Source organism: Bombina bombina, chromosome 4 (assembly GCF_027579735.1).
Source record: "Bombina bombina isolate aBomBom1 chromosome 4, aBomBom1.pri, whole genome shotgun sequence".
NCBI classification, from domain to species: Eukaryota; Metazoa; Chordata; class Amphibia; order Anura; family Bombinatoridae; genus Bombina; species Bombina bombina.
The window spans coordinates 744,729,323-744,756,964 of NC_069502.1; the positions used below are offsets into that span (position 1 = coordinate 744,729,323).

Sequence of the window (27,642 nt, forward strand, 5' to 3'; positions counted from 1 at the left end):
TTGTTGATTTTTTCACATCCCACACACCTCACACCCTACACTCTTCCCCTCTATCCCTCATAAGTAGAGAAGAGGAATAGACTCACAAAAAGAGGTAGAGGGGGGATTGGAGAGGGGAAAAGAAAAGGGAAAATAATTTTTTTTTTTTTTTTTTTCTCTCTCTTATCCTCCTTCTCACTGATTACTGACACATCCTGCACTATTACAGGAACACAATCACATGGATAAATTTATACACCCTCACTCCAAAAATACACCTTCCCCAATGGCGGCTAAACCAAGAGATAAACGGAATAAGGTTTCCGTAGACCCTACCGTTGAATCACAATCACACACAAGTAACACTCAAACATTATCTGAACCTATAGATATTCAATCCTTAGTTCAAAGAATATCAGAAGTTCTTTCACCTAAATTCGAAATCTTAAGAAACGAGATTAAAGCAGATATAATCCATCTAACATCAGAAGTCAGACAATTTGCAAGTAGGCTTACGGAGGCAGAACAGAGGATATCTGACCTTGAGGATAACATGATTGAGTATAATGCCAAAACCGAAACCTCAAGTAATACCATCTTAAAATTACAAACGAAAATAGAAGACCTAGAGAATCGGGCACGTAGAAATAATCTTAGAATAATAGGTGTCCCCGAAGACAGACAATATGAAGATCTATTCAAACTACTTATGGTAACACTCCCACAGCTCCTAAAAATTACAGATAACTTCCCTAAATCATTTATTGAAAGAATACATAGAATTGGCCCTCCTTATTCTTCCAAAAATACCAGACCCAGACCAATTATTGTTAAATTTTTAAATTATCAGGACAAGCTTACATTTTTGCAATCTTATCATAAATGTCAGCCCATATTTCTAGCGGAAGCGAAAATTTTATTTTTTCAAGACTATTCAATGGAGACAGTCAATAAAAGACGAGAAATTACTCCAATGTGCACAAAGTTTATCCAGCAGGGAATAAGGGCTAATATATTGTACCCTGCTAAACTTAAGGTATTCATAGAAAATCAATCAATTGTTTTTGATACTCCAGCGGAAGCTGGAAAATTTTACGCTCAAAAATTTCCCTCAGATTAATAGATTATAGCCTATAGGGATATTATAGTAAATTTAATCTCTTACTGAATATAAACATGGACTCTTCCAAGAAGGGTAATGAGAGAATTGAAAGGTTCAGCTCTCTCAAACACGGTCCCTCCCTCCCTCTAACCCCTCCTTTTTTCCCCTTTTTTTTTTTTTTTTTTTTTTTCTTTATATGTTTAACAAATAATGAACATGCCAAGTAGAATTAAAGTCACTTCATGGAATATAGGTGGCCTCACGTCCCCCATTAAAAGAAAAACCATATTAACCTACTTGAAGAGAATTAATACCTCTATTGCACTCCTACAAGAAACACATTTGAAAACTGAAGAGGTCCTCAAGCTTAAATCTACATGGGTCCAAGAGGTTTTTTTCTCTCCAAGTACTAGGAGGAAAGGGGGAGTTGTTGTCTTAATAAGCAAAAATGTTAAGTACCAGGTAATACAAACAGAAAAAGATACCGAAGGGAGATACATAATTTTAAAAATTAAAATAGATAACACGTTATATACACTCTGTAACATCTATGCCCCAAATGTTTTTAATGTACCCTTTTGGGAAGTACTACAAAACAGGCTCATGACATGTGCTGAGGGATATCTGATATTGGGTGGAGACTTCAATATGACCCCTAAATGCCTGCTGGACAGGCTAAGACAGGATCGTGCGTTAAAAAGAACCAAAAGAGATAAATTAGAATCAAAACTCTTCTCTAGAATAATGCTTAACCTAAAAGTTTGTGATATATGGAGACTCCAAAATCCTGATTCTCGAGAGTATACGTGCCTTTCAAAGGCACATAAGTCTCTCTCAAGGATAGATCTTCTCTTAGTGGACGAGAGACTATGTAAGTCGCAGGTGAGGGCTCAAATACTTCCAATAGTTATCTCAGATCATGCCCCAATTTGTTTAGATCTTCAACCATATAATAGTGGGCAAACAAATAGACGATTTTTTTTTCCAACATTCCTTGCTACAGATCTTAAATTTAAAAACTGGTTGGAAGCCAAATTTAAAGATTATGCTTTATTGAACCGCGACTACATCTCACGCCCTCTCCTATTCTGGGAGACGGCTAAAGCAGTGTTAAGAGGGGAAATTATAGCATATAATGTAAATAGAACTAAAAAACTTAAGCAAAGAGAGGGGGAGCTGGCAAGAGCAGTTTCTAACGCATATAATCTTCATTTAATTTTAAATTCCTTTCAAAGCTGGGCCAAATATACCTCAGCTCTACAAAATAGAGACTCATTCTTGCTTTACAAAACAACACAGAAAGATGCCAGGGTTCAGGCAAAGTTATATCGATTTGGCAATAAAACGGGTAAATTGCTAGCTAAACTTCTCAAAATTGAAAGAGGATCCCAATTGATAGAGTATATAAACACGGGAGCACAAACAGTCAATACGACTGAAGAACTTACACAATTATTCTTTAAATATTATTCTGATCTATACTCTTTAAGAAAGTCTAATATACAGACACGTGATCAATTTTGGAACGAAATTACTTTCCCCACATTACATCATGAGAACCTACAGGATCTCTATGCCCCAATTACTGAAATAGAAGTATCTAGAGTAATTTCAAAATTGCCATACAATAAAGCCCCAGGCCCAGACGCACTACCGAACGAATTTTACCAAGCTCTAAATAATACTATCACACCATATTTAACTACTCTATTTAATTATTTATATATAGAAGGAAAGGATCCAACACATGGTTTTTCTGCATCTTATACTACCTTGGTACTGAAGCCTGGGAAGGACCCAACAAAAGAGGAATCATATAGACCTATAGCATTACTCAACACCGACTATAAAATCTTAACCTCAATATTAGCCCATAGACTCCAAACCATATTACCTCCTATTATCCATACAGATCAAGCTGGGTTCATACAGAGCAGAAACTCTGCCTCAAAAATACGTGAACTGTTCCTTCTTATCGACTATTTTAGAGAGCTGCATCTTCGAGAGGGGGGGGAGAGAGAGGACACCCCTGATAAGGCAATAATATCAATAGATGCCCAAAAAGCTTTTGACTCAGTCCACCACGATCATCTCATTCATACCTTAAATAATTTTGGACTGAAAGAAAATTTTACTAAGTTTGTTAGCAATCTCTATCGAATTGCTACCACAAAATTATTGGTCAATGGAAACTTATCACAGGATATAGAATTACATTGTGGTACTAGACAGGGGTGCCCTCTCTCCCCCCTCCTCTTTGATCTTGCTATAGAGCCCCTTGCCATTTATATAAGACATCAAATCGATGGGATAAGGGTGGGCAGGAAAGAGTCTAAAATTGCTTTATATGCAGATGATGTTCTCATTTATATGACCAATACAAGATTAAATATACCTAAACTCTTAAATATAGTACAACAATTTGGGTCCTTCTCAGGCTATCAGGTTAATAATACAAAATCTGAATTATTCTGGATCACTCAGACAAAAGACTCATCAACAGAAATTCCTTTCCACATAGCTCATAACTCTTTCCGATATCTGGGAATTAATATCTCTTACGACCTAGATACTTGGTATTCGCTTAATTTCACTCCAATAATAAATAAAATTAAAGAATCCCTTAAAAACTGGCAAAATTTCCCGCTATCTTTATCAGGCCGAATTGCTGCTTATAAAATGATGCTATTACCTAAACTTCTATACATGATACAGAATATTCCTCTCTTTATCAAAAAGAAAGACATAGATCTTCTTAATTCTACTCTTAGATCATTTATATGGCAAAATAGAAAACCCAGAATCTCTCTTCAAAAATTATCTCTACCACTGAAGTATGGGGGGCTTGCGCTCCCAGATATACGAGCATATAATCAAGCTTTTCTAGCTCGTATAGTTATAGACTGGGTATATTTAAAGAATTATGTAACAGATAACGACTTGGAAAAAAACATAACTTATCCTTTAAAATTAACAGCATTGATACATAATGATCCCAATCAGATTCCGAATCAAATTAAAAAGTTAAAATCTATCTACAACCCTATTTTGGCATGGAAAAAGATATGTACTACATTAGAGGTAGAGTATCATGTTTCCCGTTATATTCCGTTTCTGGGTAACCCACAGTTTGGGGATGGTATACAGGAGGGAGTATTCAGAAAATGGAAAATATTAGGCCTCAGCAACATATGTCAGATCTTAGATTTTGAGAGAAGATGTGTTAAATCATTTGAAACGCTGAGATTAGAATTTAATATACCAAACAAATTTTTTTTCGCTTACCTCCAGGCAAGACACTATGCCCTAAATCTCATCTATAAATATGGATGGAACTGGTCTCTGGATAAAGTTGGAAATTGGCTTGCCGTTGCCAAACTGAGACACATCTCAATTGTATGTGGGTACCAATTGTTGGTATCAGTAAAGGGAGCAAAAAATGTTGAGACAACCCAAAACAAGTGGAGTGCATTGATCAAACAACCCTTAGATCCCCCACTGTTCTATCAATCAATATTGGAAACTGCTCGTGCCACTCTCGCCGCTTCCTGGAGAGAATCTCATTTGAAATTGTTATACATGACCTATTTTACTCCTGAAAAAGGACATAGATATGGAAGTAGTAACTTTAAGTCATGCCCAAAATGTTCACTTCTGAAGGCAGACCTTCAGCACATGTTATGGGCCTGCCCAAAAATCAGGAATTTCTGGTTAAAGATTGAATTTTGGTTAAACAAGATAATAGCTCCTTCCCGTATAATACTATCTCTAGAAATAATAGTTTTTCTGTTTCAATTGAATGAGGAAAATATAAAGAGAATTATCAACATAACTATTTTAGCAGCAAGATATCTCATTTTTAGTAAATGGAAAAAGACAAATCCTCCTAGCATAACAGAAACTAAGAATTTTTTAAAAAAGCAATACATCTTGGAACAAATAGATACAGACCCAAATAATGATCGAGATATCAGAAAATTATTTTTGAAATGGTCACCATTTATTAAAGATCTGCCACCTAGTGAAATTGACTTTTTGATATATCCCTTCAGGAACTCAGAACTGGTAATTCTTGGCACATGGTAATAATTAAGTCCCCTTTTTTTTTTTTTTTTTTTTTTCTCTCTTCTTTTTCCTTCTCTCTCCTCCCGCCTTCCCTCTCCTCTTCTCCTCTCCCCATATTGTGGTTATACATATCTCCCTTTCCTTGATAATTTAATTGAGGAATATGAAACTGACTCTGAAGTAAACTGTTTACTAATTGAATGAATATAGTTGTTTTTTTTTTTTTTTTTTTTTTTTTTTTTTTTTCTCTTTTCCCCCTTCTCTTTTTTCAATTAAATGCATAAAATAAATAGAAAATACCTTAATTGAGTATAATATGTATTCATTTATTAACAAAAGATATGTACTATCATTATTATTTAGTTAAGATAAATGCATCAATTTCTTTTGTAATAGGTTATCACACTATCACACTAAGCCCTGCGTGGCGGATCTTGTGTTTTGTACTCATGTTGGTTTATAAATAAATATTTAAAAAAAAAAAAAAATGAAATGCTCTATCTGAATCATGAGCGAAAAATACATTTTGGGTTTAATGTCTCTTTAACTCCTTGCTCCAAATGGACATAGGTACTGCGTCACACAGTAATTTGCATACTGTGTTGATGTAGTACCTATGGCCAACACTGCCATATGCTGTGGTCTCTGCTGTTAGCTTTGATAACTGACACTGCAGCCAGGGGCAGAAGTAATCGGCCTTCATATAGTAAGGGAGCGCTAATTGTGCTCCCTTACTAAATTAAGCCATATCGCTGATACAGACAATGTCACTGTTTGTATTTGCTGTGGTGGTGAGTTGGGTGGTTTGGGGTGTTAAGGAGGGAGGCAGGTGGACGGTCCATAGCTGGAGGGTGAGGAAGGGGAGGGTTCTCTAAACTACACAAAGGGAGGGATGGGTCCTTACACTGTGGTTAATAAGGGGGTGGGAGCCCTCCACACGATTACTTGGAGGGGGAGGTTGGGGACAGTATAATACTTTCTAATATTATAACATTTTCTGCTATTCGAGCACAAACTAATTGCATACTTTAATATAGATTTATTTAATGATAAGTTGTGTAAAAAATATTGAAACATTTTAATATTAGGTAATTTTATCTTAATATTATCTAAAATCTTAGCCAAGTGGTCAGTAAAATCAGCTGGGTACTGCTCCCATTAAAAAGGTCCAGGGGAGAACACTACTAGATATGATGTCATGTATAGGAGCACATTTTTTACAAAGAACACCAAGAGAATGAGGTCAATTTCATAATAAGAGTATATTGAAACTTTTTTTTTTTTTTTAAATGTATGAAAGTTAAATTTTGACTTATATGTCCCTTTTATCAATTCTTTATGACACGTTTACTGAACAGTTTGTTCTTTTTTCCCATAATATGGCAACAGCATGAAGAGATACTATATGAATTATCAGGGCACTTGGGTCCTGTGACTGCAGCTGAGTTTTGTACTTGGCAAGAAAACTTGCTTGTTTCTATATCTGAAGACAGAACATTTAAGGTAAGATTGGTATACACAAGCACAATCTGATTAATCAAGGATTATCACTTATATCAGTCTTTCTGAACCGTGGTCCTTAAGTTCCCCCAACAGGCCAGGTATTCATTATAGCTGAACTAGAGCACAGGTGAAGTAATGAGCTGATCAGTACGAATGGTTACTAAGCTGCTCTCACCCATAAGTTGATTATTTCACCAATGCAATGGTTCAGCTATAATGAAAAGCTGGCTTGTTGGGGGTAATTGAGGACCACGTTTGAGAAACAAAGACTTAAATTATGGATATGTCATTTTTTTTACATTTTAATTCTAATCATATTAGTACAGTTAGAGCTAGGTAGGCTATTTACTTAACTTTAAAATGAATAATTTCTTTATTGACCTGCCAATCAACATATTTTTTTTTCTTTTCTTTTTTTTTTTTTTTTTATGGAGACTTGGAAAAAGTTAAAAAAATCACACTATACTCTAGGGAGAAATTGTTTTTCTTTATTATATCCTAACATCCTCTTACTAAACCACCTATAGGTTGGGAAGGAAGGGTGGTACTTTGACTCACATCTATGTGTGACACTGCAGTATAAAATTATGATAACCGTTTTTGATGTTACTTGTGCACAGTTATCCCCATTATTGTCACAAAGTATTCTTTACTTTTAAAAATGAATACTAAAGGCATTTTGTACTATTTATACTATTAGGTTTGTGGCTTTTATTCAATTTAAACATTAAACTGCTGTGCACAACTACAAAAGAATAGTAACTACTAACTATCGGCTAGATTACGAGTTGTGCGTAGAGTGAAAAAGCAGCGTTAAGGCTCTTTTTCACTACCGCTGCTATTACGAGTCTTGTAGGTATAGCTGTACCGCACACTTTTTTGGCCGTCACGCAACGTAACTACCGCACTTTTTAAAAAGTCCTTTTTCAATGGGACTTCCACAGCGCCGGTATTACGAGTTTGCCTGTCCAGCCAAAAAGTGAGCGGTACAGCCCATAACTACAAGATCCATCCCGTAAACTGAAAGTCAGTAGTTATGGGTTTTACGCTACAAAGCTGTAACATAAAACTCATAACTAAAGTGCTACAAAGTACACTAACACCCATAAACTACCTATTAACCCCTAAACCGAGGCTCTCCCGCATCGCAAACACTAAAATAAATTTATTAACCCCTAATCTGCCGCTCTGGACATCGCCGCCACTATAATAAACATATTAACCCCTAAACTGCCACACTCCCGCATCGTAAACACTAGTTAAATATTATTAACCCCTAATCTGCTGCCCCCAATGTCGCCGCTACTATACTAAAGTTATTAACCCCTAAACCTCTGGCCTCCCACATCACTAACACTAAATAAATATATTAACCCCTAACCCTAAGTCTAACCCTAACACCCCTAGCTTTAATATAATTAAAATAAATCTAAATAAAACCTACTATTATTACCTAAATAATACCTATTTAAGACTAAATACTTGCCTGTAAAATAAACCCTAAGCTAGCTACAATATAACTAATTGTTGCATTGTAGCTATCTTAGGTTTTATTTTTATTTCACAGCTAAGTTTGTATTTATTTTAACTAGGTAGACTAGTTAGTAAATAGTTATTAACTATTTACTAACTATCTAGTTAAAATAAATACAAATTTACCTGTAAAATAAAACCTAACCTAAGTTACACTAACACCTAACATTACACTAACATTAAATAAATTACATAAAAAATATGATCAACTAACTTAAAACAAATCAAAACACTAAATTACACAAAATAAAAAAGAAATGATCAAATATTTAAACTAATTATACCTAATCTAATAGCCGTATCAAAATTAAAAAGCCCCCCAAAATAAAAAAAACCCTAGCCTACACTAAACTGCCAATAGCCCTTAAAAGGACCTTTTGCGGGGCATTGCCCCAAAGAAATCAGCTCTTTTACTAGTAAAAAAAAATACAAACAACCCCCCCCAACAGTAAAACCCACCACCCACACAGCCAACCCACCAAAAAAAAAACTACCAAAAAAACCTAAGCTCCTCATTGCTCTGAAAAGGGCATTTGGATGGGCATTGCCCTTAAAAGGGCATTTAGCTCTTTTACATTGCCTAAAGTCCCTAATCTAAAAATAAAACCCACCCAATAAACCATTAAAAAAAAACTACACTAACCCCCGAAGATCCACTTACAGTTTTTGAAGACCGGACATCCATCCTCAACGAAGCCGGGAGAAGTCTTCATCCAAGCGGCAAGAAGTCGTCCTCCAAGCGGGCAGAATTCTTCATCCAGACGGCATCTTCTATCTTCATCCTTCCGACATGGAGCGGCTCCATCTTCAAGACATCTGGCACGGAGCATCCTCTTCATACGGTCCCAGCTGTACACTGAAGGTTCCTTTAAATGACGTCATCCAAGATGGCGTCCCTTGAATTCCGATTGACTGATAGAATTCTATCAGCCAATCGGAATTAAAGGTGAAAAATTCCTATTGGCTTATGCAATCAGCCAATAGGATTGAGCTTCAATCCTATTGGCTGATCCAATCGGAATTCAAGGGACGCCATCTTGGATGACGTAATTTAAAGGAACCTTCATTCTTCAAGAGGAATCGAAAGAAGAGGATGCTCCGCGCCGGATGTCTTAAAGATGGAGCCGCTCCGCGTCGGAAGGATGAAGATAGAAGATGCCGTCTGGATGAAGACTTTTCCCCGCCTGGAGGACGACTTCTTGCCGCTTGGATGAAGACTTCTCCCGGCTTCGTTGAGGACTTCTGCCCGCTTGGATGAAGACTTCTCCCGGCTTGATGAGGATGGATGTCCGGTCTTCAAAAACTGTAAGTGGATCTTTGGGGGTTAGTGTTAGGTTTCTCCTGTTAAGTGTGGTCAGTCCACGGGTCATCATTACTTCTGGGATATTAACTCCTCCCCAACAGGAAGTGCAAGAGGATTCACCCAGCAGAGCTGCTATATAGCTCCTCCCCTCTACGTCACCTCCAGTCATTCTCTTGCACCCAACGAATAGATAGGATGTGTGAGAGGACTGTGGTGATTATACTTAGTTTCATACCTTCAATCAAAAGTTTGTTATTTTATAATAGCACCGGAGTGTGTTATTCCTTCTCTGGTAGAGTTTGAAGAAGAATCTACCTGAGTTTTTTCTATGATTTTAGCCGGCGTAGTTAAGATCATATTGCTGTTTCTCGGCCATCTGAGGAGAGGTAAACTTCAGATCAGGGGACAGCGGGCAGATTAATCTGCAAAGAGGTATGTAACAGCTTATTATTTTCTGACAATGGAATTGATGAGAAAATTCTGCCATACCGATGTAATGTAAACTCAGCCTTAAATGCAGTAGCAGCAACTGGTATCAGGCTGTCATGTATGTATATTTTACACTTCAGTATTCTGGGGAATGGCACTTCACTGGAATTATACTGTATGCATAAGACTTTAGCCTAATTTGCAGGGACTAGCAACAGGCTTTTTAATAACACTTAATTTATTTAATGTTAAACGTTTTTTGCTGGCATGTAAAATCGTTTAACTTTCTGAGATACTGGGTGAAAAAATGTTTTGGGCACTATTTTTTTCCACTTGGCAGTCGTTTTATTTAATTTATGACAGTTTACTGATCTCTCTCACTGTTGTGTGTGAGGGGGAGGAGCCTTTTTTGGCGCTTTTGCTACGCATCAAAAAATTCAGTCAGAAGTTCATTGTCTTCCCTGCATGATCCGGTTCATCTCTACAGAACTCAGGGGTCTTCAAAACTTGTTTTGAGGGAGGTAATCACTCACAGCAGAGCTGTGAGATTGTAGTTGACTGTGATAAAAAAAAAGTTTATTTCTGTATTTTTTTTCTGCTATCAGGGTTAGTTATCCTTTGCTAATGGGAGCAATCCTTTGCTAAAATTGTGTTTTTACAAAGATTTGATGCTATAACTTTTCAGTTTATTAATTTTCAACTGTCATAACTTTTTCTGTGCTTCTTATAGGCACAGTACGTTTTCATATTATAGTAAATTACTTGAAAAGTATTTCCAAGTTGCTAGTTTATTTGCTAGTGTGTTAAACATGTCTGATTCAGAGGAAGATATCTGTACTATATGTGCTAAAGCCAAAGTGGAGCCCAATAGTAATTTATGTACTAACTGCATTGATGCTACTTTAAATAAAAGTCAATCTGTAAAATTGAACATATTTCACCAAACAACGAGGGGAGAGTTATGCCGACTAACTCGCCTCACGTGTCAGTACCTGCATCTCCCGCTCGGGAGGTGCGTGATATTGTAGCGCCAAGTACATCTGGGCGGCCATTACAAATCACATTACAGGATATGGCTACTGTTATGACTGAAGTTTTGGCTAAATTACCAGAACTAAGAGGTAAGCGTGATCACTCTGGGGTGAGAACAGAGTGCGCTGATAATATTAGGGCCATGTCAGACACTGCGTCACAATTTGCAGAACATGAGGACGGAGAGCTTCATTCTGCGGGTGACGGTTCTGATCCAAACAAACTGGATTCAGACATTTCAAATTTTAAATTTAAGCTGGAAAACCTCCGTGTATTACTAGGGGAGGTGTTAGCGGCTCTGAATGATTGTAACACAGTTGCAATACCAGAGAAAATGTGTAGGTTGGATAAATATTTTGCGGTACCGTCGAGTACTGACGTTTTTCCTATACCTAAGAGACTTACTGAAATTGTTACTAAGGAGTGGGATAGACCCGGTGTGCCGTTCTCACCCCCTCCGATATTTAGAAAGATGTTTCCAATAGACGCCACCACACGGGACTTATGGCAAACGGTCCCTAAGGTGGAGGGAGCAGTTTCTACTTTAGCTAAGCGTACCACTATCCCGGTGGAGGATAGCTGTGCCTTTTCAGATCCAATGGATAAAAAGTTAGAGGGTTACCTTAAGAAAATGTTTGTTCAACAAGGTTTTATATTGCAACCTCTTGCATGCATTGCGCCTGTCACGGCTGCAGCAGCATTTTGGTTTGAGTCTCTGGAAGAGACACTTGAATCAGCTCCATTAGATGAGATTACACACAAGCTTAAAGCCCTTAAGTTAGCTAACTCATTTATTTCGGATGCCGTAGTACATTTAACTAAACTTACGGCTAAGAATTCCGGATTCGCCATTCAGGCGCGCAGAGCACTGTGGCTAAAATCCTGGTCAGCTGACGTTACTTCTAAATCTAAATTGCTTAATATACCTTTCAAAGGGCAGACCTTATTCGGGCCCGGGTTGAAAGAAATTATCGTTGACATTACAGGAGGTAAAGGCCATGCCCTGCCTCAAGACAGAGCCAAACCTAAGGCTAGACAGTCTAATTTTCGTTCCTTTCGTAATTTCAAAGCAGGAGCAGCATCAACTTCCTCTGCACCAAAACAGGAAGGAGCTGTTGCTCGCTACAGACAAGGCTGGAGACCTAACCAGTCCTGGAACAAGGGCAAGCAGGCCAGGAAACCTGCTGCTGCCCCTAAGACAGCATGAATTGAGGGCCCCCAATCCGGGAACGGATCTAGTGGGGGGCAGACTTTCTCTCTTCGCCCAGGCTTGGGCAAGAGATGTCCAGGATCCCTGGGCGTTAGAGATCATATCTCAGGGATACCTTCTGGACTTCAAATCCTCTCCCCCAAGAGGGAGATTTCATCTGTCAAGGTTGTCAACAAACCAAATAAAGAAAGAGGCGTTTCTACGCTGCGTACAAGATCTTTTATTAATGGGAGTGATCCATCCGGTTCCGCGGTCGGAACAAGGACAAGGTTTTTACTCAAATCTGTTTGTGGTTCCCAAAAAAGAGGGAACTTTCAGGCCAATCTTGGATTTAAAGATCCTAAACAAATTCCTAAGAGTTCCATCGTTCAAAATGGAAACTATTCGGACAATTTTACCCATGATCCAAAAGGGTCACATACCGATTCACAAAGATCATTACCGGTAACTAAGGTTTGCCTTTCTAGACAGGCATTACCAGTTTGTAGCTCTTCCATTCGGATTGGCTACGGCTCCAAGAATCTTCACAAAGGTTCTGGGTGCTCTTCTGGCGGTACTAAGACCGCGAGGAATTTCGGTAGCTCCGTACCTAGACGACATTCTGATACAAGCTTCAAGCTTTCAAACTGCCAAGTCTCATACAGAGTTAGTACTGGCATTTCTAAGGTCGCATGGATGGAAGGTTAACGAAAAGAAGAGTTCTCTCTTTCCACTCACAAGAGTTCCCTTCTTAGGGACTCTTATAGATTCTGTAGAAATGAAGATTTACCTGACAGAAGACAGGTTAACAAAGCTTCAAAATGCATGCCGTGTCCTTCATTCCATTCAACACCCGTCAGTAGCTCAATGCATGGAGGTGATCGGCTTAATGGTAGCGGCAATGGACATAGTACCTTTTGCACGCCTACATCTCAGACCGCTGCAATTGTGCATGCTAAGTCAGTGGAATGGGGATTACTCAGACTTGTCCCCTACTCTGAATCTGGATCAAGAGACCAGAAATTCTCTTCTATGGTGGCTTTCTCGGCCACATCTGTCCAGGGGGATGCCATTCAGCAGGCCAGACTGGACAATTGTAACAACAGACGCCAGCCTACTAGGTTGGGGCGCTGTCTGGAATTCTCTGAAGGCTCAGGGACAATGGAATCAGGAGGAGAGTCTCCTACCAATAAACATTCTGGAATTGAGAGCAGTTTTCAATGCCCTTCTGGCTTGGCCCCAGTTAACAACTCGGGGGTTCATCAGGTTTCAGTCGGACAACATCACGACTGTAGCTTACATCAACCATCAGGGAGGGACAAGAAGCTCCCTAGCAATGATGGAAGTATCAAAGATAATTCGCTGGGCAGAGTCTCACTCTTGCCACCTGTCAGCAATCCACATCCCGGGAGTGGAGAACTGGGAGGCGGATTTCCTAAGTCGTCAGACTTTTCATCCGGGGGAGTGGGAATTTCATCCGGAGGTCTTTGCCCAAATACTTCGACGTTGGGGCAAGCCAGAGATAGATCTCATGGCGTCTCGACAGAACGCCAAGCTTCCTCGTTACGGGTCCAGATCCAGGGATCCAGGAGCGGTTCTGATAGATGCTTTGACAGCACCTTGGACCTTCGGGATGGCTTATGTGTTTCCACCCTTCCCGATGCTTCCTCGATTGATTGCCAGAATCAAACAGGAGAGAGCATCCGTGATTCTAATAGCGCCTGCATGGCCACGCAGGACTTGGTATGCAGATCTAGTAGACATGTCATCCTGTCCACCTTGGTCTCTACCTCTGAAACAGGACCTTCTGATCCAGGGTCTTTTCAAACATCAAAATCTAATTTCTCTGAAGCTGACTGCTTGGAAATTGAACGCTTGATTTTATCAAAACGTGTTTTTTCTGAGTCAGTTATTGATACCTTAATACAGGCTAGAAAGCCTGTTACCAGAAAGATTTACCATAAGATATGGCGCAAATACTTATATTGGTGCGAATCCAAGAGTTACTCATGGAGTAAGGTTAGGATTCCGAGGATATTGTCTTTTCTACAAGAAGGTTTAGAAAAGGGTTTATCCGCTAGTTCCTTAAAGGGACAGATTTCAGCTCTGTCCATTCTTTTACACAAACGTCTGTCAGAAGTTCCGGACGTTCAAGCTTTTTGTCAGGCTTTAGCTAGGATCAAGCCTGTGTTTAAAACTGTTGCTCCACCATGGAGTTTGAACTTAGTTCTTAATGTTTTACAGGGTGTTCCGTTTGAACCCCTTCATTCCATTGATATCAAGCTGTTATCTTGGAAAGTTCTGTTTTTAATGGCGATTTCCTCGGCTCGAAGAGTCTCTGAGTTATCTGCCTTACATTGTGATTCTCCTTATCTGATTTTTCATTCAGACAAGGTAGTTCTGCGTACTAAACCTGGGTTCCTACCTAAGGTGGTCACTAACAGGAATATCAATCAAGAGATTGTGGTTCCATCTTTGTGTCCTAATCCTTCTTCGAAGAAGGAACGTCTGCTACACAATCTAGATGTAGTCCGTGCCCTGAAATTTTATCTACAGGCAACTAAGGATTTTCGACAAACGTCTTCCCTGTTTGTCGTTTATTCTGGTCAGAGGAGAGGTCAAAAAGCTTCGGCTACCTCTCTCTCTTTTTGGCTTCGCAGCATAATAAGGTTAGCCTATGAGACTGCTGGACAGCAGCCTCCTGAAAGAATTACAGCACATTCTACTAGAGCTGTGGCTTCCACTTGGGCCTTTAAGAATGAGGCTTCTGTTGAACAGATTTGCAAGGCTGCAACTTGGTCTTCTCTTCATACTTTTTCCAAATTTTACAAATTTGACACTTTTGCTTCTTCGGAGGCTGTTTTTGGGAGAAAGGTTCTTCAGGCAGTGGTTCCTTCCGTATAAAGAGCCTGCCTGTCCCTCCCGTCATCCGTGTACTTTAGCTTTGGTATTGGTATCCCAGAAGTAATGATGACCCGTGGACTGACCACACTTAACAGGAGAAAACAAAATTTATGCTTACCTGATAAATTCCTTTCTCCTGTAGTGTGGTCAGTCCACGGCCCGCCCTGTTTTTTATGGCAGGTAGAAATTTTTTGAATTATACTCCAGTCACCACTACACCCTTTGGCTTCTCCTTTCTCGTTGGTCCTTGGTCGAATGACTGGAGGTGACGTAGAGGGGAGGAGCTATATAGCAGCTCTGCTGGGTGAATCCTCTTGCACTTCCTGTTGGGGAGGAGTTAATATCCCAGAAGTAATGATGACCCGTGGACTGACCACACTACAGGAGAAAGGAATTTATCAGGTAAGCATAAATTTTGTTTTTATTAAGGGTTTATTGGGTGGGTTTTATTTTTAGATTAGGAATTTGGGCAACGAAAAAGAGCTAAATGCCCTTTTAAGGGCAATGTCCATCCAAATGCCCTTTTCAGGGCAATGGGGGCTTAGGTTTTTTTAGATAGGATTTTATTTGGGGGGGTTGGTTGTGTGGGTGGTGGGTTTTACTGTTGGGGGGTTGTTTGTTTATTTTTTTACAGGTAAAAGAGCTGATTTCTTTGGGGCAATGCCCCGCAAAAGGCCCTTTTAAGGGCTATTGGTAGTTTAGTTTAGGCTAGGTTTTTTTTTTATTTTGGGGGGGCTTTTTTATTTTGATAGGGCTATTCGATTAGGTGTAATTAGTTTAAATATTTGATAATTTCTTTTTTATTTTGTGTAATTTAGTGTTTATTTTTTTGTAATTTAGTTAATTGTATTTAATTAATGTCATTTATTTAATTTTAGTGTAATGTTAGGTGTTAGTGTAACTTAGGTTAGGTTTTATTTTACAGGTAAATTTGTATTTATTTTAACTAGATAGTTAGTAAATAGTTAATAACTATTTACTAACTAGTCTACCTAGTTAAAATAAATACAAACTTACCTGTGAAATAAAAATAAAACCTAAGCTAGCTACAATGTAACTATTAGTTATATTGTAGCAAGATTAGGCCTAGATTTGGAGTTCGGCGGTAAAAGGGCTGTTAACGCTCCGCGGGCTTTTTTCTGGCCGCACCATAAAATTAACTCTGGTATCGAGAGTTCAAACAAATGCTGCGTTAGGCTCCAAAAAAGGAGCGTAGGGCATTTTTACTGCAAATGCAACTCTCGATACCAGAGTTGCTTACGGACGCGGCCAGCCTCAAAAACGTGCTCGTGCACGATTCTCCCATAGGAAACAATGGGACTGTTTGAGCTGGAAAAAAACCTAACACCTGCAAAAAAGCAGCGTTCAGCTCCTAACGCAGCCCCATTGTTTCCTATGGGGAAACACTTCCTACGTCTGCACCTAACACTCTAACATGTACCCCGAGTCTAAACACCCCTAACCTTACACTTATTAACCCCTAATCTGCCGCTCCCGCTATCGCTGACCCCTGCATATTTTTTTTAACCCCTAATCTGCCGCTCCGTAAACCGCCGCCACCTACGTTATCCCTATGTACCCCTAATCTGCTGCCCTAACCCCGCCGACCCCTATATTATATTTATTAACCCCTAATCTGCCCCCCTCAACGTCGCCGACACCTGCCTACACTTATTAACCCCTAATCTGCCGAGCGGACCTGAGCGCTACTATAATAAAGTTATGAACCCCTAACCCGCCTCACTAACCCTATCATAAATAGTATTAACCCCTAATCTGCCCTCCCTAACATCGCCGACACCTACCTTCAATTATTAACCCCTAATCTGCCGACCGGAGCTCACCGCTATTCTAATAAATTGATTAACCCCTAAAGCTAAGTCTAACCCTAACACTAACACCCCCCTAAGTTAAATATAATTTTTATCTAACGAAATAAATTAACTCTTATTAAATAAATGATTCCTATTTAAAGCTAAATACTTACCTGTAAAATAAATCCTAATATAGCTACAATATAAATTATAATTATATTATAGCTATTTTAGGATTAATATTTATTTTACAGGCAACTTTGTAATTATTTTAACCAGGTACAATAGCTATTAAATAGTTAAGAACTATTTAATAGTTACCTAGTTAAAATAATAACAAATTTACCTGTAAAATAAATCCTAACCTAAGATATAATTAAACCTAACACTACCCTATCAATAAAATAATTAAATAAACTACCTACAATTACCTACAATTAACCTAACACTACACTATCAATAAATTAATTAAACACAATTCCTACAAATAAATACAATTAAATAAACTAGCTAAAGTACAAAAAAATAAAAAAGAACTAAGTTACAGAAAATAAAAAAATATTTACAAACATAAGAAAAATATTACAACAATTTTAAACTAATTACACCTACTCTAAGCCCCCTAATAAAATAACAAAGCCCCCCAAAATAAAAAATTCCCTACCCTATTCTAAATTAAAAAAGTTACAAGCTCTTTTACCTTACCAGCCCTGAACAGGGCCCTTTGCGGGGCATGCCCCAAGAATTTCAGCTCTTTTGCCTGTAAAAGAATAAATACAATACCCCCCCCCCAACATTACAACCCACCACCCACATACCCCTAATCTAACCCAAACCCCCCTTAAATAAACCTAACACTAAGCCCCTGAAGATCTTCCTACCTTGTCTTCACCATCCAGGTTCACCGATCCGTCCTGAAGAGCTCCTCCGATGTCCTGATCCAAGCCCAAGCGGGGGCTGAAGAGGTCCATGATCCGGTCAAAGTCTTCATCCAAGCGGGGCAGAAGAGGATCTTCCATCCGATTGAAGTCATCATCCAGACGGCATCTTCTATGGTCTTCCATCCGGAGCGAAGCGGCAGGATCCTGAAGACCTCCAGCGCGGAACATCCATCCGGACCGACGACTGAACGACGAATGACTGTTCCTTTAAGGGACGTCATCCAAGATGGCGTCCCTCGAATTCCGATTGGCTGATAGGATTCTATCAGCCAATCGGAATTAAGGTAGGAATTTTCTGATTGGCTGATGGAATCAGCCAATCAGAATCAAGTTCAATCCGATTGGCTGATCCAATCAGCCAATCAGATTGAGCTCGCATTCTATTGGCTGTTCCGATCAGCCAATCGAATGCGAGCTCTATCTGATTGGCTGATTGGATCAGCCAATCGGATTGAACTTGATTCTGATTGGCTGATTCCATCAGCCAATCAGAAAATTCCTACCTTAATTCCGATTGGCTGATAGAATCCTATCAGCCAATCGGAATTCGAGGGACGCCATCTTGGATGACGTCCCTTAAAGGAACAGTCATTCGTCGTTCAGTCGTCGGTCCGGATGGATGTTCCGCGCTGGAGGTCTTCAGGATCCTGCCGCTTCGCTCCGGATGGAAGACCATAGAAGATGCCGCCTGGATGATGACTTCAATCGGATGGAAGATCCTCTTCTGCCCCGCTTGGATGAAGACTTTGACCGGATCATGGACCTCTTCAGCCCCCGCTTGGGCTTGGATCAGGACATCGGAGGAGCTCTTCAGGACGGATCGGTGAACCTGGATGGTGAAGACAAGGTAGGAAGATCTTCAGGGGCTTAGTGTTAGGTTTATTTAAGGGGGGTTTGGGTTAGATTAGGGGTATGTGGGTGGTGGGTTGTAATGTTGGGGGGGGGGGGTATTGTATTTATTCTTTTACAGGCAAAAGAGCTGAAATTCTTGGGGCATGCCCCGCAAAGGGCCCTGTTCAGGGCTGGTAAGGTAAAAGAGCTTGTAACTTTTTTAATTTAGAATAGGGTAGGGAATTTTTTATTTTGGGGGGCTTTGTTATTTTATTAGGGGGCTTAGAGTAGGTGTAATTAGTTTAAAATTGTTGTAATATTTTTCTTATGTTTGTAAATATTTTTTTATTTTCTGTAACTTAGTTCTTTTTTATTTTTTTGTACTTTAGCTAGTTTATTTAATTGTATTTATTTGTAGGAATTGTGTTTAATTAATTTATTGATAGTGTAGTGTTAGGTTAATTGTAGGTAATTGTAGGTAGTTTATTTAATTATTTTATTGATAGGGTAGTGTTAGGTTTAATTATATCTTAGGTTAGGATTTATTTTACAGGTAAATTTGTTATTATTTTAACTAGGTAACTATTAAATAGTTCTTAACTATTTAATAGCTATTGTACCTGGTTAAAATAATTACAAAGTTGCCTGTAAAATAAATATTAATCCTAAAATAGCTATAATATAATTATAATTTATATTGTAGCTATATTAGGATTTATTTTACAGGTAAGTATTTAGCTTTAAATAGGAATCATTTATTTAATAAGAGTTAATTTATTTCGTTAGATAAAAATTATATTTAACTTAGGGGGGTGTTAGTGTTAGGGTTAGACTTAGCTTTAGGGGTTAATCAATTTATTAGAATAGCGGTGAGCTCCGGTCGGCAGATTAGGGGTTAATAATTGAAGGTAGGTGTCGGCGATGTTAGGGAGGGCAGATTAGGGGTTAATACTATTTATGATAGGGTTAGTGAGGCGGATTAGGGGTTCATAACTTTATTATAGTAGCGCTCAGGTCCGCTCGGCAGATTAGGGGTTAATAAATGTAGGCAGGTGTCGGCGACGTTGAGGGGGGCAGATTAGGGGTTAATAAATATAATATAGGGGTCGGCGATGTTAGGGCAGCAGATTAGGGGTACATAGGGATAACGTAGGTGGCGGCGATTTGCGGTCGGAAGATTAGGGGTTAATTATTTTAAGTAGCTGGCGGCGACGTTGTGGGGGGCAGGTTCGGGGTTAATAAATGTAATACAGGGGTCGGCGGGGTTAGGGGCAGCAGATTAGGGGTACATAAGTATAACGTAGGTGGCGGGCGGCAGATTAGGGGTTAAAAATTTTAATCGAGTGGCGGCGGTGTGGGGGGACCTCGGTTTAGGGGTACATAGGTAGTTTATGGGTGTTAGTGTACTTTAGGGTACAGTAGTTAAGAGCTTTATGAACCGGCGTTAGCCAGAAAGCTCTTAACTCCTGCTATTTTCAGGCGGCTGGAATCTTGTCGTTAGAGCTCTAACGCTCACTTCAGAAACTACTCTAAATACCAGCGTTAGAAAGATCCCATTGAAAAGATAGGCTACGCAAATGGCGTAGGGGGATCTGCGGTATGGAAAAGTCGCGGCTGAAAAGTGAGCGTTAGACCCTTTAATCACTGACTCCAAATACCAGCGGGCGGCCAAAACCAGCGTTAGGAGCCTCTAACGCTGGTTTTGACGGCTACCGCCGAACTCCAAATCTAGGCCTTAGGGTTTATTTTATAGGTAAGTATTTAGTTTTAAATAGGAATTATTTAGTTAATGATAGTAATTTTTATTTAGATTTATTTTAATTATATTAAAGTTAGGGGATTAGGGTTAGACTTAGGTTTAGGGGTTAATATATTTATTTAGTGTTAGTGATGTGGGAGGCCAGAGGTTTAGGGGTTAATAACTTTAGTATAGTGGCGGCGGCAACATTGGGTGCGGCAGATTAGGGGTTAATAAATTTATGTAGGTGGCGACGACATTGGGGGCGGCAGATTAGGGGTTAATAAGTGTAGGTAGGTGGCGGAGATGTCGGGGACAGCAGATTAGGGGTTAATAAGTGTAATGTAGGTGTCGGCGATGTCGGGGGCAGAAGATTAGGGGTTAGACTCTGGGTTTATGTTAGGGTGTTAGGTGTAAACATACATTTTCTTTCCCAATAGAAAGCAATGGGGCTGCGCTACTGAGCTTTACTCCTTAACAGGAGAAAACAAAATTTATGCTTACCTGATAAATTCCTTTCTCCTGTAGTGTGGTCAGTCCACGGCCCGCCCTGTTTTTTATGGCAGGTAGAAATTTTTTGAATTATACTCCAGTCACCACTACACCCTTTGGCTTCTCCTTTCTCGTTGGTCCTTGGTCGAATGACTGGAGGTGACGTAGAGGGGAGGAGCTATATAGCAGCTCTGCTGGGTGAATCCTCTTGCACTTCCTGTTGGGGAGGAGTTAATATCCCAGAAGTAATGATGACCCGTGGACTGACCACACTACAGGAGAAAGGAATTTATCAGGTAAGCATAAATTTTGTTTTTATTAAGGGTTTATTGGGTGGGTTTTATTTTTAGATTAGGAATTTGGGCAACGAAAAAGAGCTAAATGCCCTTTTAAGGGCAATGTCCATCCAAATGCCCTTTTCAGGGCAATGGGGGCTTAGGTTTTTTTAGATAGGATTTTATTTGGGGGGGTTGGTTGTGTGGGTGGTGGGTTTTACTGTTGGGGGGTTGTTTGTTTATTTTTTTACAGGTAAAAGAGCTGATTTCTTTGGGGCAATGCCCCGCAAAAGGCCCTTTTAAGGGCTATTGGCAGTTTAGTTTAGGCTAGGTTTTTTATTTTATTTTGGGGGGGCTTTTTTATTTTGATAGGGCTATTCGATTAGGTGTAATTAGTTTAAATATTTGATAATTTCTTTTTTATTTTGTGTAATTTAGTGTTTATTTTTTTGTAATTTAGTTAATTGTATTTAATTAATGTCATTTATTTAATTTTAGTGTAATGTTAGGTGTTAGTGTAACTTAGGTTAGGTTTTATTTTACAGGTAAATTTGTATTTATTTTAACTAGATAGTTAGTAAATAGTTAATAACTATTTACTAACTAGTCTACCTAGTTAAAATAAATACAAACTTACCTGTGAAATAAAAATAAAACCTAAGCTAGCTACAATGTAACTATTAGTTATATTGTAGCAAGCTTAGGGTTTATTTTATAGGTAAGTATTTGGTTTTAAATAGGAATTATTTAGTTAATGATAGTAATTTTTATTTAGATTTATTTTAATTATATTAAAGTTAGGGGATTAGGGTTAGACTTAGGTTTAGGGGTTAATATATTTATTTAGTGTTAGTGATGTGGGAGGCCAGAGGTTTAGGGGTTAATAACTTTAGTATAGTGGCGGCGGCAACATTGGGTTGCGGCAGATTAGGGGTTAATAAATTTATGTAGGTGGCGACGACATTGAGGGCGGCAGATTAGGGGTTAATAAGTGTAGGTAGGTGGCGGAGATGTCGGGGACAGCAGATTAGGGGTTAATAAGTGTAATGTAGGTGTCGGCGATGTCGGGGGCAGAAGATTAGGGGTTAGACTCTGGGTTTATGTTAGGGTGTTAGGTGTAAACATACATTTTCTTTCCCAATAGAAAGCAATGGGGCTGCGCTACTGAGCTTTACTCCTTAACAGGAGGAAACAAAATTTATGCTTACCTGATAAATTCCTTTCTCCTGTAGTGTGGTCAGTCCACGGCCCGCCCTGTTTTTTATGGCAGGTAGAAATTTTTTGAATTATACTCCAGTCACCACTACACCCTTTGGCTTCTCCTTTCTCGTTGGTCCTTGGTCGAATGACTGGAGGTGACGTAGAGGGGAGGAGCTATATAGCAGCTCTGCTGGGTGAATCCTCTTGCACTTCCTGTTGGGGAGGAGTTAATATCCCAGAAGTAATGATGACCCGTGGACTGACCACACTACAGGAGAAAGGAATTTATCAGGTAAGCATAAATTTTGTTTTTATTAAGGGTTTATTGGGTGGGTTTTATTTTTAGATTAGGAATTTGGGCAACGAAAAAGAGCTAAATGCCCTTTTAAGGGCAATGTCCATCCAAATGCCCTTTTCAGGGCAATGGGGGCTTAGGTTTTTTTAGATAGGATTTTATTTGGGGGGGTTGGTTGTGTGGGTGGTGGGTTTTACTGTTGGGGGGTTGTTTGTTTATTTTTTTACAGGTAAAAGAGCTGATTTCTTTGGGGCAATGCCCCGCAAAAGGCCCTTTTAAGGGCTATTGGCAGTTTAGTTTAGGCTAGGTTTTTTTTTAGGGTTAGACTTAGGTTTAGGGGTTAATATATTTATTTAGTGTTAGTGATGTGGGAGGCCAGAGGTTTAGGGGTTAATAACTTTAGTATAGTGGCCGCGGCAACATTGGGTGCGGCAGATTAGGGGTTAATAAATTTATGTAGGTGGCGACGACATTGGGGGCGGCAGATTAGGGGTTAATAAGTGTAGGTAGGTGGCGGAGATGTCGGGGACAGCAGATTAGGGGTTAATAAGTGTAATGTAGGTGTCGGCGATGTCGGGGGCAGAAGATTAGGGGTTAGACTCTGGGTTTATGTTAGGGTGTTAGGTGTAAACATACATTTTCTTTCCCAATAGAAAGCAATGGGGCTGCGCTACTGAGCTTTACGCTCCTTTATTGCAGGTGTTAGACTTTTTTTTAGCCGGCTCTCCTCATTGATGTCTATGGGGAAATCATGCACGAGCACGTAAGACCAGCTCAAAGCAGCACTGGTATTTGTGTGCGGTGCTTTAATAGCAGCGCTATTAAAGGTGAGCGGTGGAAATAACTTGCAAGTTATTACCTTAGCTGCTCATACCGCAAAACCCGTAATCTGGCCGAAAGTTATTGCATTTCTTCCTGTTTCTGCAGCTCTTTTCAAATCCGTTTTCCTGTTTTAATTGCATAAAGGTACTAGATACTGAAGCTCCGCCTCTTCATAGTGGGCGCAGCCATCTTGGAGTATTCTCACAGCCTGTGACAGAAGCAATGCACACTCAAGATCAGTAATATTGACCGCTGTTTTACAATTCTATCATTTGCTTGGAGTTATTGTGCGTGATACATCACCTGAGCTATATATTTTTGCATTTTTTACACAGTTTTACAGGTACAAAAAATATATTTACAGAAAGCACTCAACAATAATCTATAGCAGCTGCTAAATGTACAGCTCCTGCTTTGTATCATGCACCCTAACCTGAAGCACTTTATACAGCTGTCAAAAAGTTGATAACCTAATTGATATGTAAATGCACCTGCTTCAGTCACAGGCTGTGAGAACACTTGAGCCCTAAGATGGCGGCGCCCAGTATGAAGAGCTGGAGTTTCAGTATCTTGTATCTTTTTAAGCTATAAAAACAGGAAAAATCTCTTAAAGGGACATGAAGCCCAACTTTTTTTTCTTTCATGATTCAGATAGAGAATGTAGTTTTGAGCAATTTTCTAATGTACTTCTATTATCAAATTTTCTTTGTTCTTTTTGTATGTTTTGATGAAAAGCAGAGACGTAAGCTGAGGAGAGCGTCCACATGACTTGAACACTATTTTCTGCCATGTATTGCTTCAGACACCTACCTAAGCATCCCTTCAACAAAGAATACCATGGGAACAATTTCACATTTGATAATAGAAGTCAATTGGAAACTTTTTTTAAATAAAATTGTATGCTCTGTCTGAATCACAAAAGAACATTTTTTTTGGTTTTATATCCCTTTAACACTGCCTTAATTTGAAATGTTTCCATCTAATCAGACTTAAGCCTTTTTAATTCATCACTTTACAATTAAATCACAGCCCTAATTCTTAGTAGTAAAATGTAGTTAATATAACACACACACTAGACACATGCGCATGGTTACAGTTATTATTTATACATGTATTACTAAATGCTTTAACCTTTAAAGGGACAGTCTAGTCAAAATTAAACTTTTAGGATTCAGATAGGGCATGCAATTTTAAACAACTTTCCAATTTACTTATATCATTAAATTTGCTCTGCTCTCTTGGTATTCTTCGCTGAAAGCTAAACCTAGGTAGGCTCATATGCTAATCCCTAAAGCCCTTGATGACGCCTCTTATTTCAGTGTATTTTTACAGTTTTTTTTACACCTAGACAGTGCTAGTTCATGTGTGCTATATAAATAATATTCTACTCATGTGAAGTTATTTATGAGTCAGCACTGATTGGCTAAAATACATGTCTGTCAAAAGAATTGAGATAAGAGGCAGTTTGCAGAGGCTTAGATACAAGGTAATCACAGAGGTAAAAATTATATTAATATAACTGTGTTGGTTATGCAAAACTGGGGAATGGGTAATAAAGGGATTTTCTATCTTATTAAACAATAAATATTCTGGAGTAGACTCTCCCTTTAAAGGCTTTACCAACTGCAATTGTAGATAATTCTTAAAATCTATCATCGTCCTGTAATCCCCCACACCCCCCACCTTTCATTTATTTAGTTATTATAAACCTAAACTCACAGTAGTAGTAAGGTGACACCTAATGGTCGATTTTGAGATTGTCATTTGCTGTTCTGCTATTGGAAAAAAACATAAAACACCTAGGCCTAGATTTGGAGTTTTGTCGGTAAGGACCCGCGTAGCTAACGCCGGCTTTTTTCTGGCTGCACCATAAAAATAACTCTGGTATTGAGAGTCCACATAAAGGCTGCGTTAGGCTCCAAAAAAGGAGCGTAGAGCATTTTTAACGCAACTTCAACTCTCGATACCAGAGTTGCTTACGGACGCGGCCAGCCTCAAAAACGTGCTCGTGCACGATTCCCCCATAGGAAACAATGGGGCTGTTTGAGCTGAAAAAAAACCTAACACCTGCAAAAAAGCCACGTTCAGCTCCTAACGCAGCCCCATTGTTTGCTATGCGTAAACACTTCCTACGTCTGCACCTAACACTCTAACATGTACCCCGAGTCTAAACACCCCTAACCTTACACTTATTAACCCCTATTCTGCCGCCCCCGCTATCGCTGACCCTTGCATATTTTTTTAACCCCTAATCTGCCGCTCCGTAAACCGCCGCTACTTACATTATCCCTATGTACCCCTAATCTGCTGCCCCTAACACCGCCGACCCCTATATTATATTTATTAACCCCTAATCTGCTCCCCACAACGTCGCCTCCACCTGCCTACACTTATTAACCTTTAATCTGCCGACCGGAGCTCACCGCTATTCTAATAAATGTATTAACCCCTAAAGCTAAGTCTAACCCTAACACTAACACCCCCCTAAGTTAAATATAATTTGAATCTAACGAAATTAATTAACTCTTATTAAATAAATTATTCCTATTTAAAGCTAAATACTTACCTGTAAAATAAATCCTAATATAGCTACAAAATAAATTATAATTACATTGTAGCTATTTTAGGATTAATATTTATTTTACAGGTAACTTTGTATTTATTTTAACCAGGTACAATAGCTATTAAATAGTTAAGAACTATTTAATAGTTACCTAGTTAAAATAGTTACAACATTACCTGTAAAATAAATCCTAACCTAAGTTACAATTAAACCTAACACTATACTATCATTAAATTAATTAAATAAAATACCTACAATTACCTACAATTAAACCTAACACTACACTATCAATAAATTAATTAAATACAATATCTACAAATAACTACAATGAAATAAACTAACTAAAGTACAAAAAATAAAAAAGAACTAAGTTACAAAAAATAAACAAAATTTCTACAAACATAAGAAAAATATTACAACAATTTTAAACTAATTACACCTACTCTAAGCCCCCTAATAAAATAACAAAGACCCCCAAAATAAAAAATGCCCTACCCTATTCTAAATTAATAAAGTTCAAAGCTCTTTTACCTTACCAGCCCTGAACAGGGCCCTTTGCGGGGCATGCCCCAAGAAGTTCAGCTCTTTTGCCTGTAAAAAAAAAACATACAATACCCCCCCAACATTACAACCCACCACCCACATACCCCTAATCTAACCCAAACCCCCCTTAAATAAACCTAACACTAAGCCCCTGAAGATCATCCTACCTTGTCTTCACCTCACCAGGTTATTTTTTGTAACTTAGTTCTTTTTTATTTTTTGTACTTTAGTTAGTTTATTTCATTGTAGTTATTTGTAGATATTGTATTTAATTAATGTATTGATAGTGTAGTGTTAGGTTTAATTGTAGGTAATTATAGGTATTTTATTTAATTAATTTAATGATAGTATAGTGTTAGGTTTAATTGTAACTTAGGTTAGGATTTATTTTATAGGTAATTTTGTAATTATTTTAACTAGGTAGCTATTAAATAGTTCTTAACTATTTAATAGCTATTGTACATGGTTAAAATAATTACAAAGTTGCCTGTAAAATAAATATTAATCCTAAAATAGCTACAATGTAATTATAATTTATATTGTAGCTATATTAGGATTTATTTTACAGGTAAGTATTTAGCTTTAAATAGGAATAATTTATTTAATAAGAGTTAATTAATTTCGTTAGATTAAAATTATATTTAATTTAGGGGGGTGTTAGTGTTAGGGTTAGATTTAGCTTTAGGGGTTAATACATTTATTAGAATAGCGGTGAGCTCCAGTTGGCAGATTAGGGGTTAATAATTGAAGTTAGGTGTCGGCGATGTTAGGGAGGGCATATTAGGGGTTAATACTATTTATTATAGGGTTAGTGAGGCGGATTAGGGGTTAATAACTTTATTATAGTAGCGGTGCGGTCCGCTCGGCAGATTAGGGGTTAATAAGTGTAGGCAGGTGGAGGCGACGTTGAGGAGGCAGATTAGGGGTTAATAAATATAATATAGGGGTCGGCGGTGTTAGGGGCAGCAGATTAGGGGTACATAGCTATAATGTAGGTGGCGGCGCTTTGCGGTCGGCAGATTAGGGGTTAATTATTGTAGGTAGCTGGCGGCGACGTTGTGGGGGGCAGATTAGGGGTTAATAAATATA

General features: G+C 38.7%; 1 protein-coding gene across 1 annotated transcript in view; it reads left to right on the plus strand.

Moving 5' to 3' along the window:
- The window catches only part of WDR27 (WD repeat domain 27), an 896,914-nt gene that overhangs the window by 24,482 nt on the left and 844,790 nt on the right, over positions 1 to 27,642 (plus strand). The window contains 1 exon segment of the mRNA XM_053712226.1: positions 6,536 to 6,649. Within this exon segment, the coding sequence (XP_053568201.1) occupies positions 6,536 to 6,649 (114 nt within the window).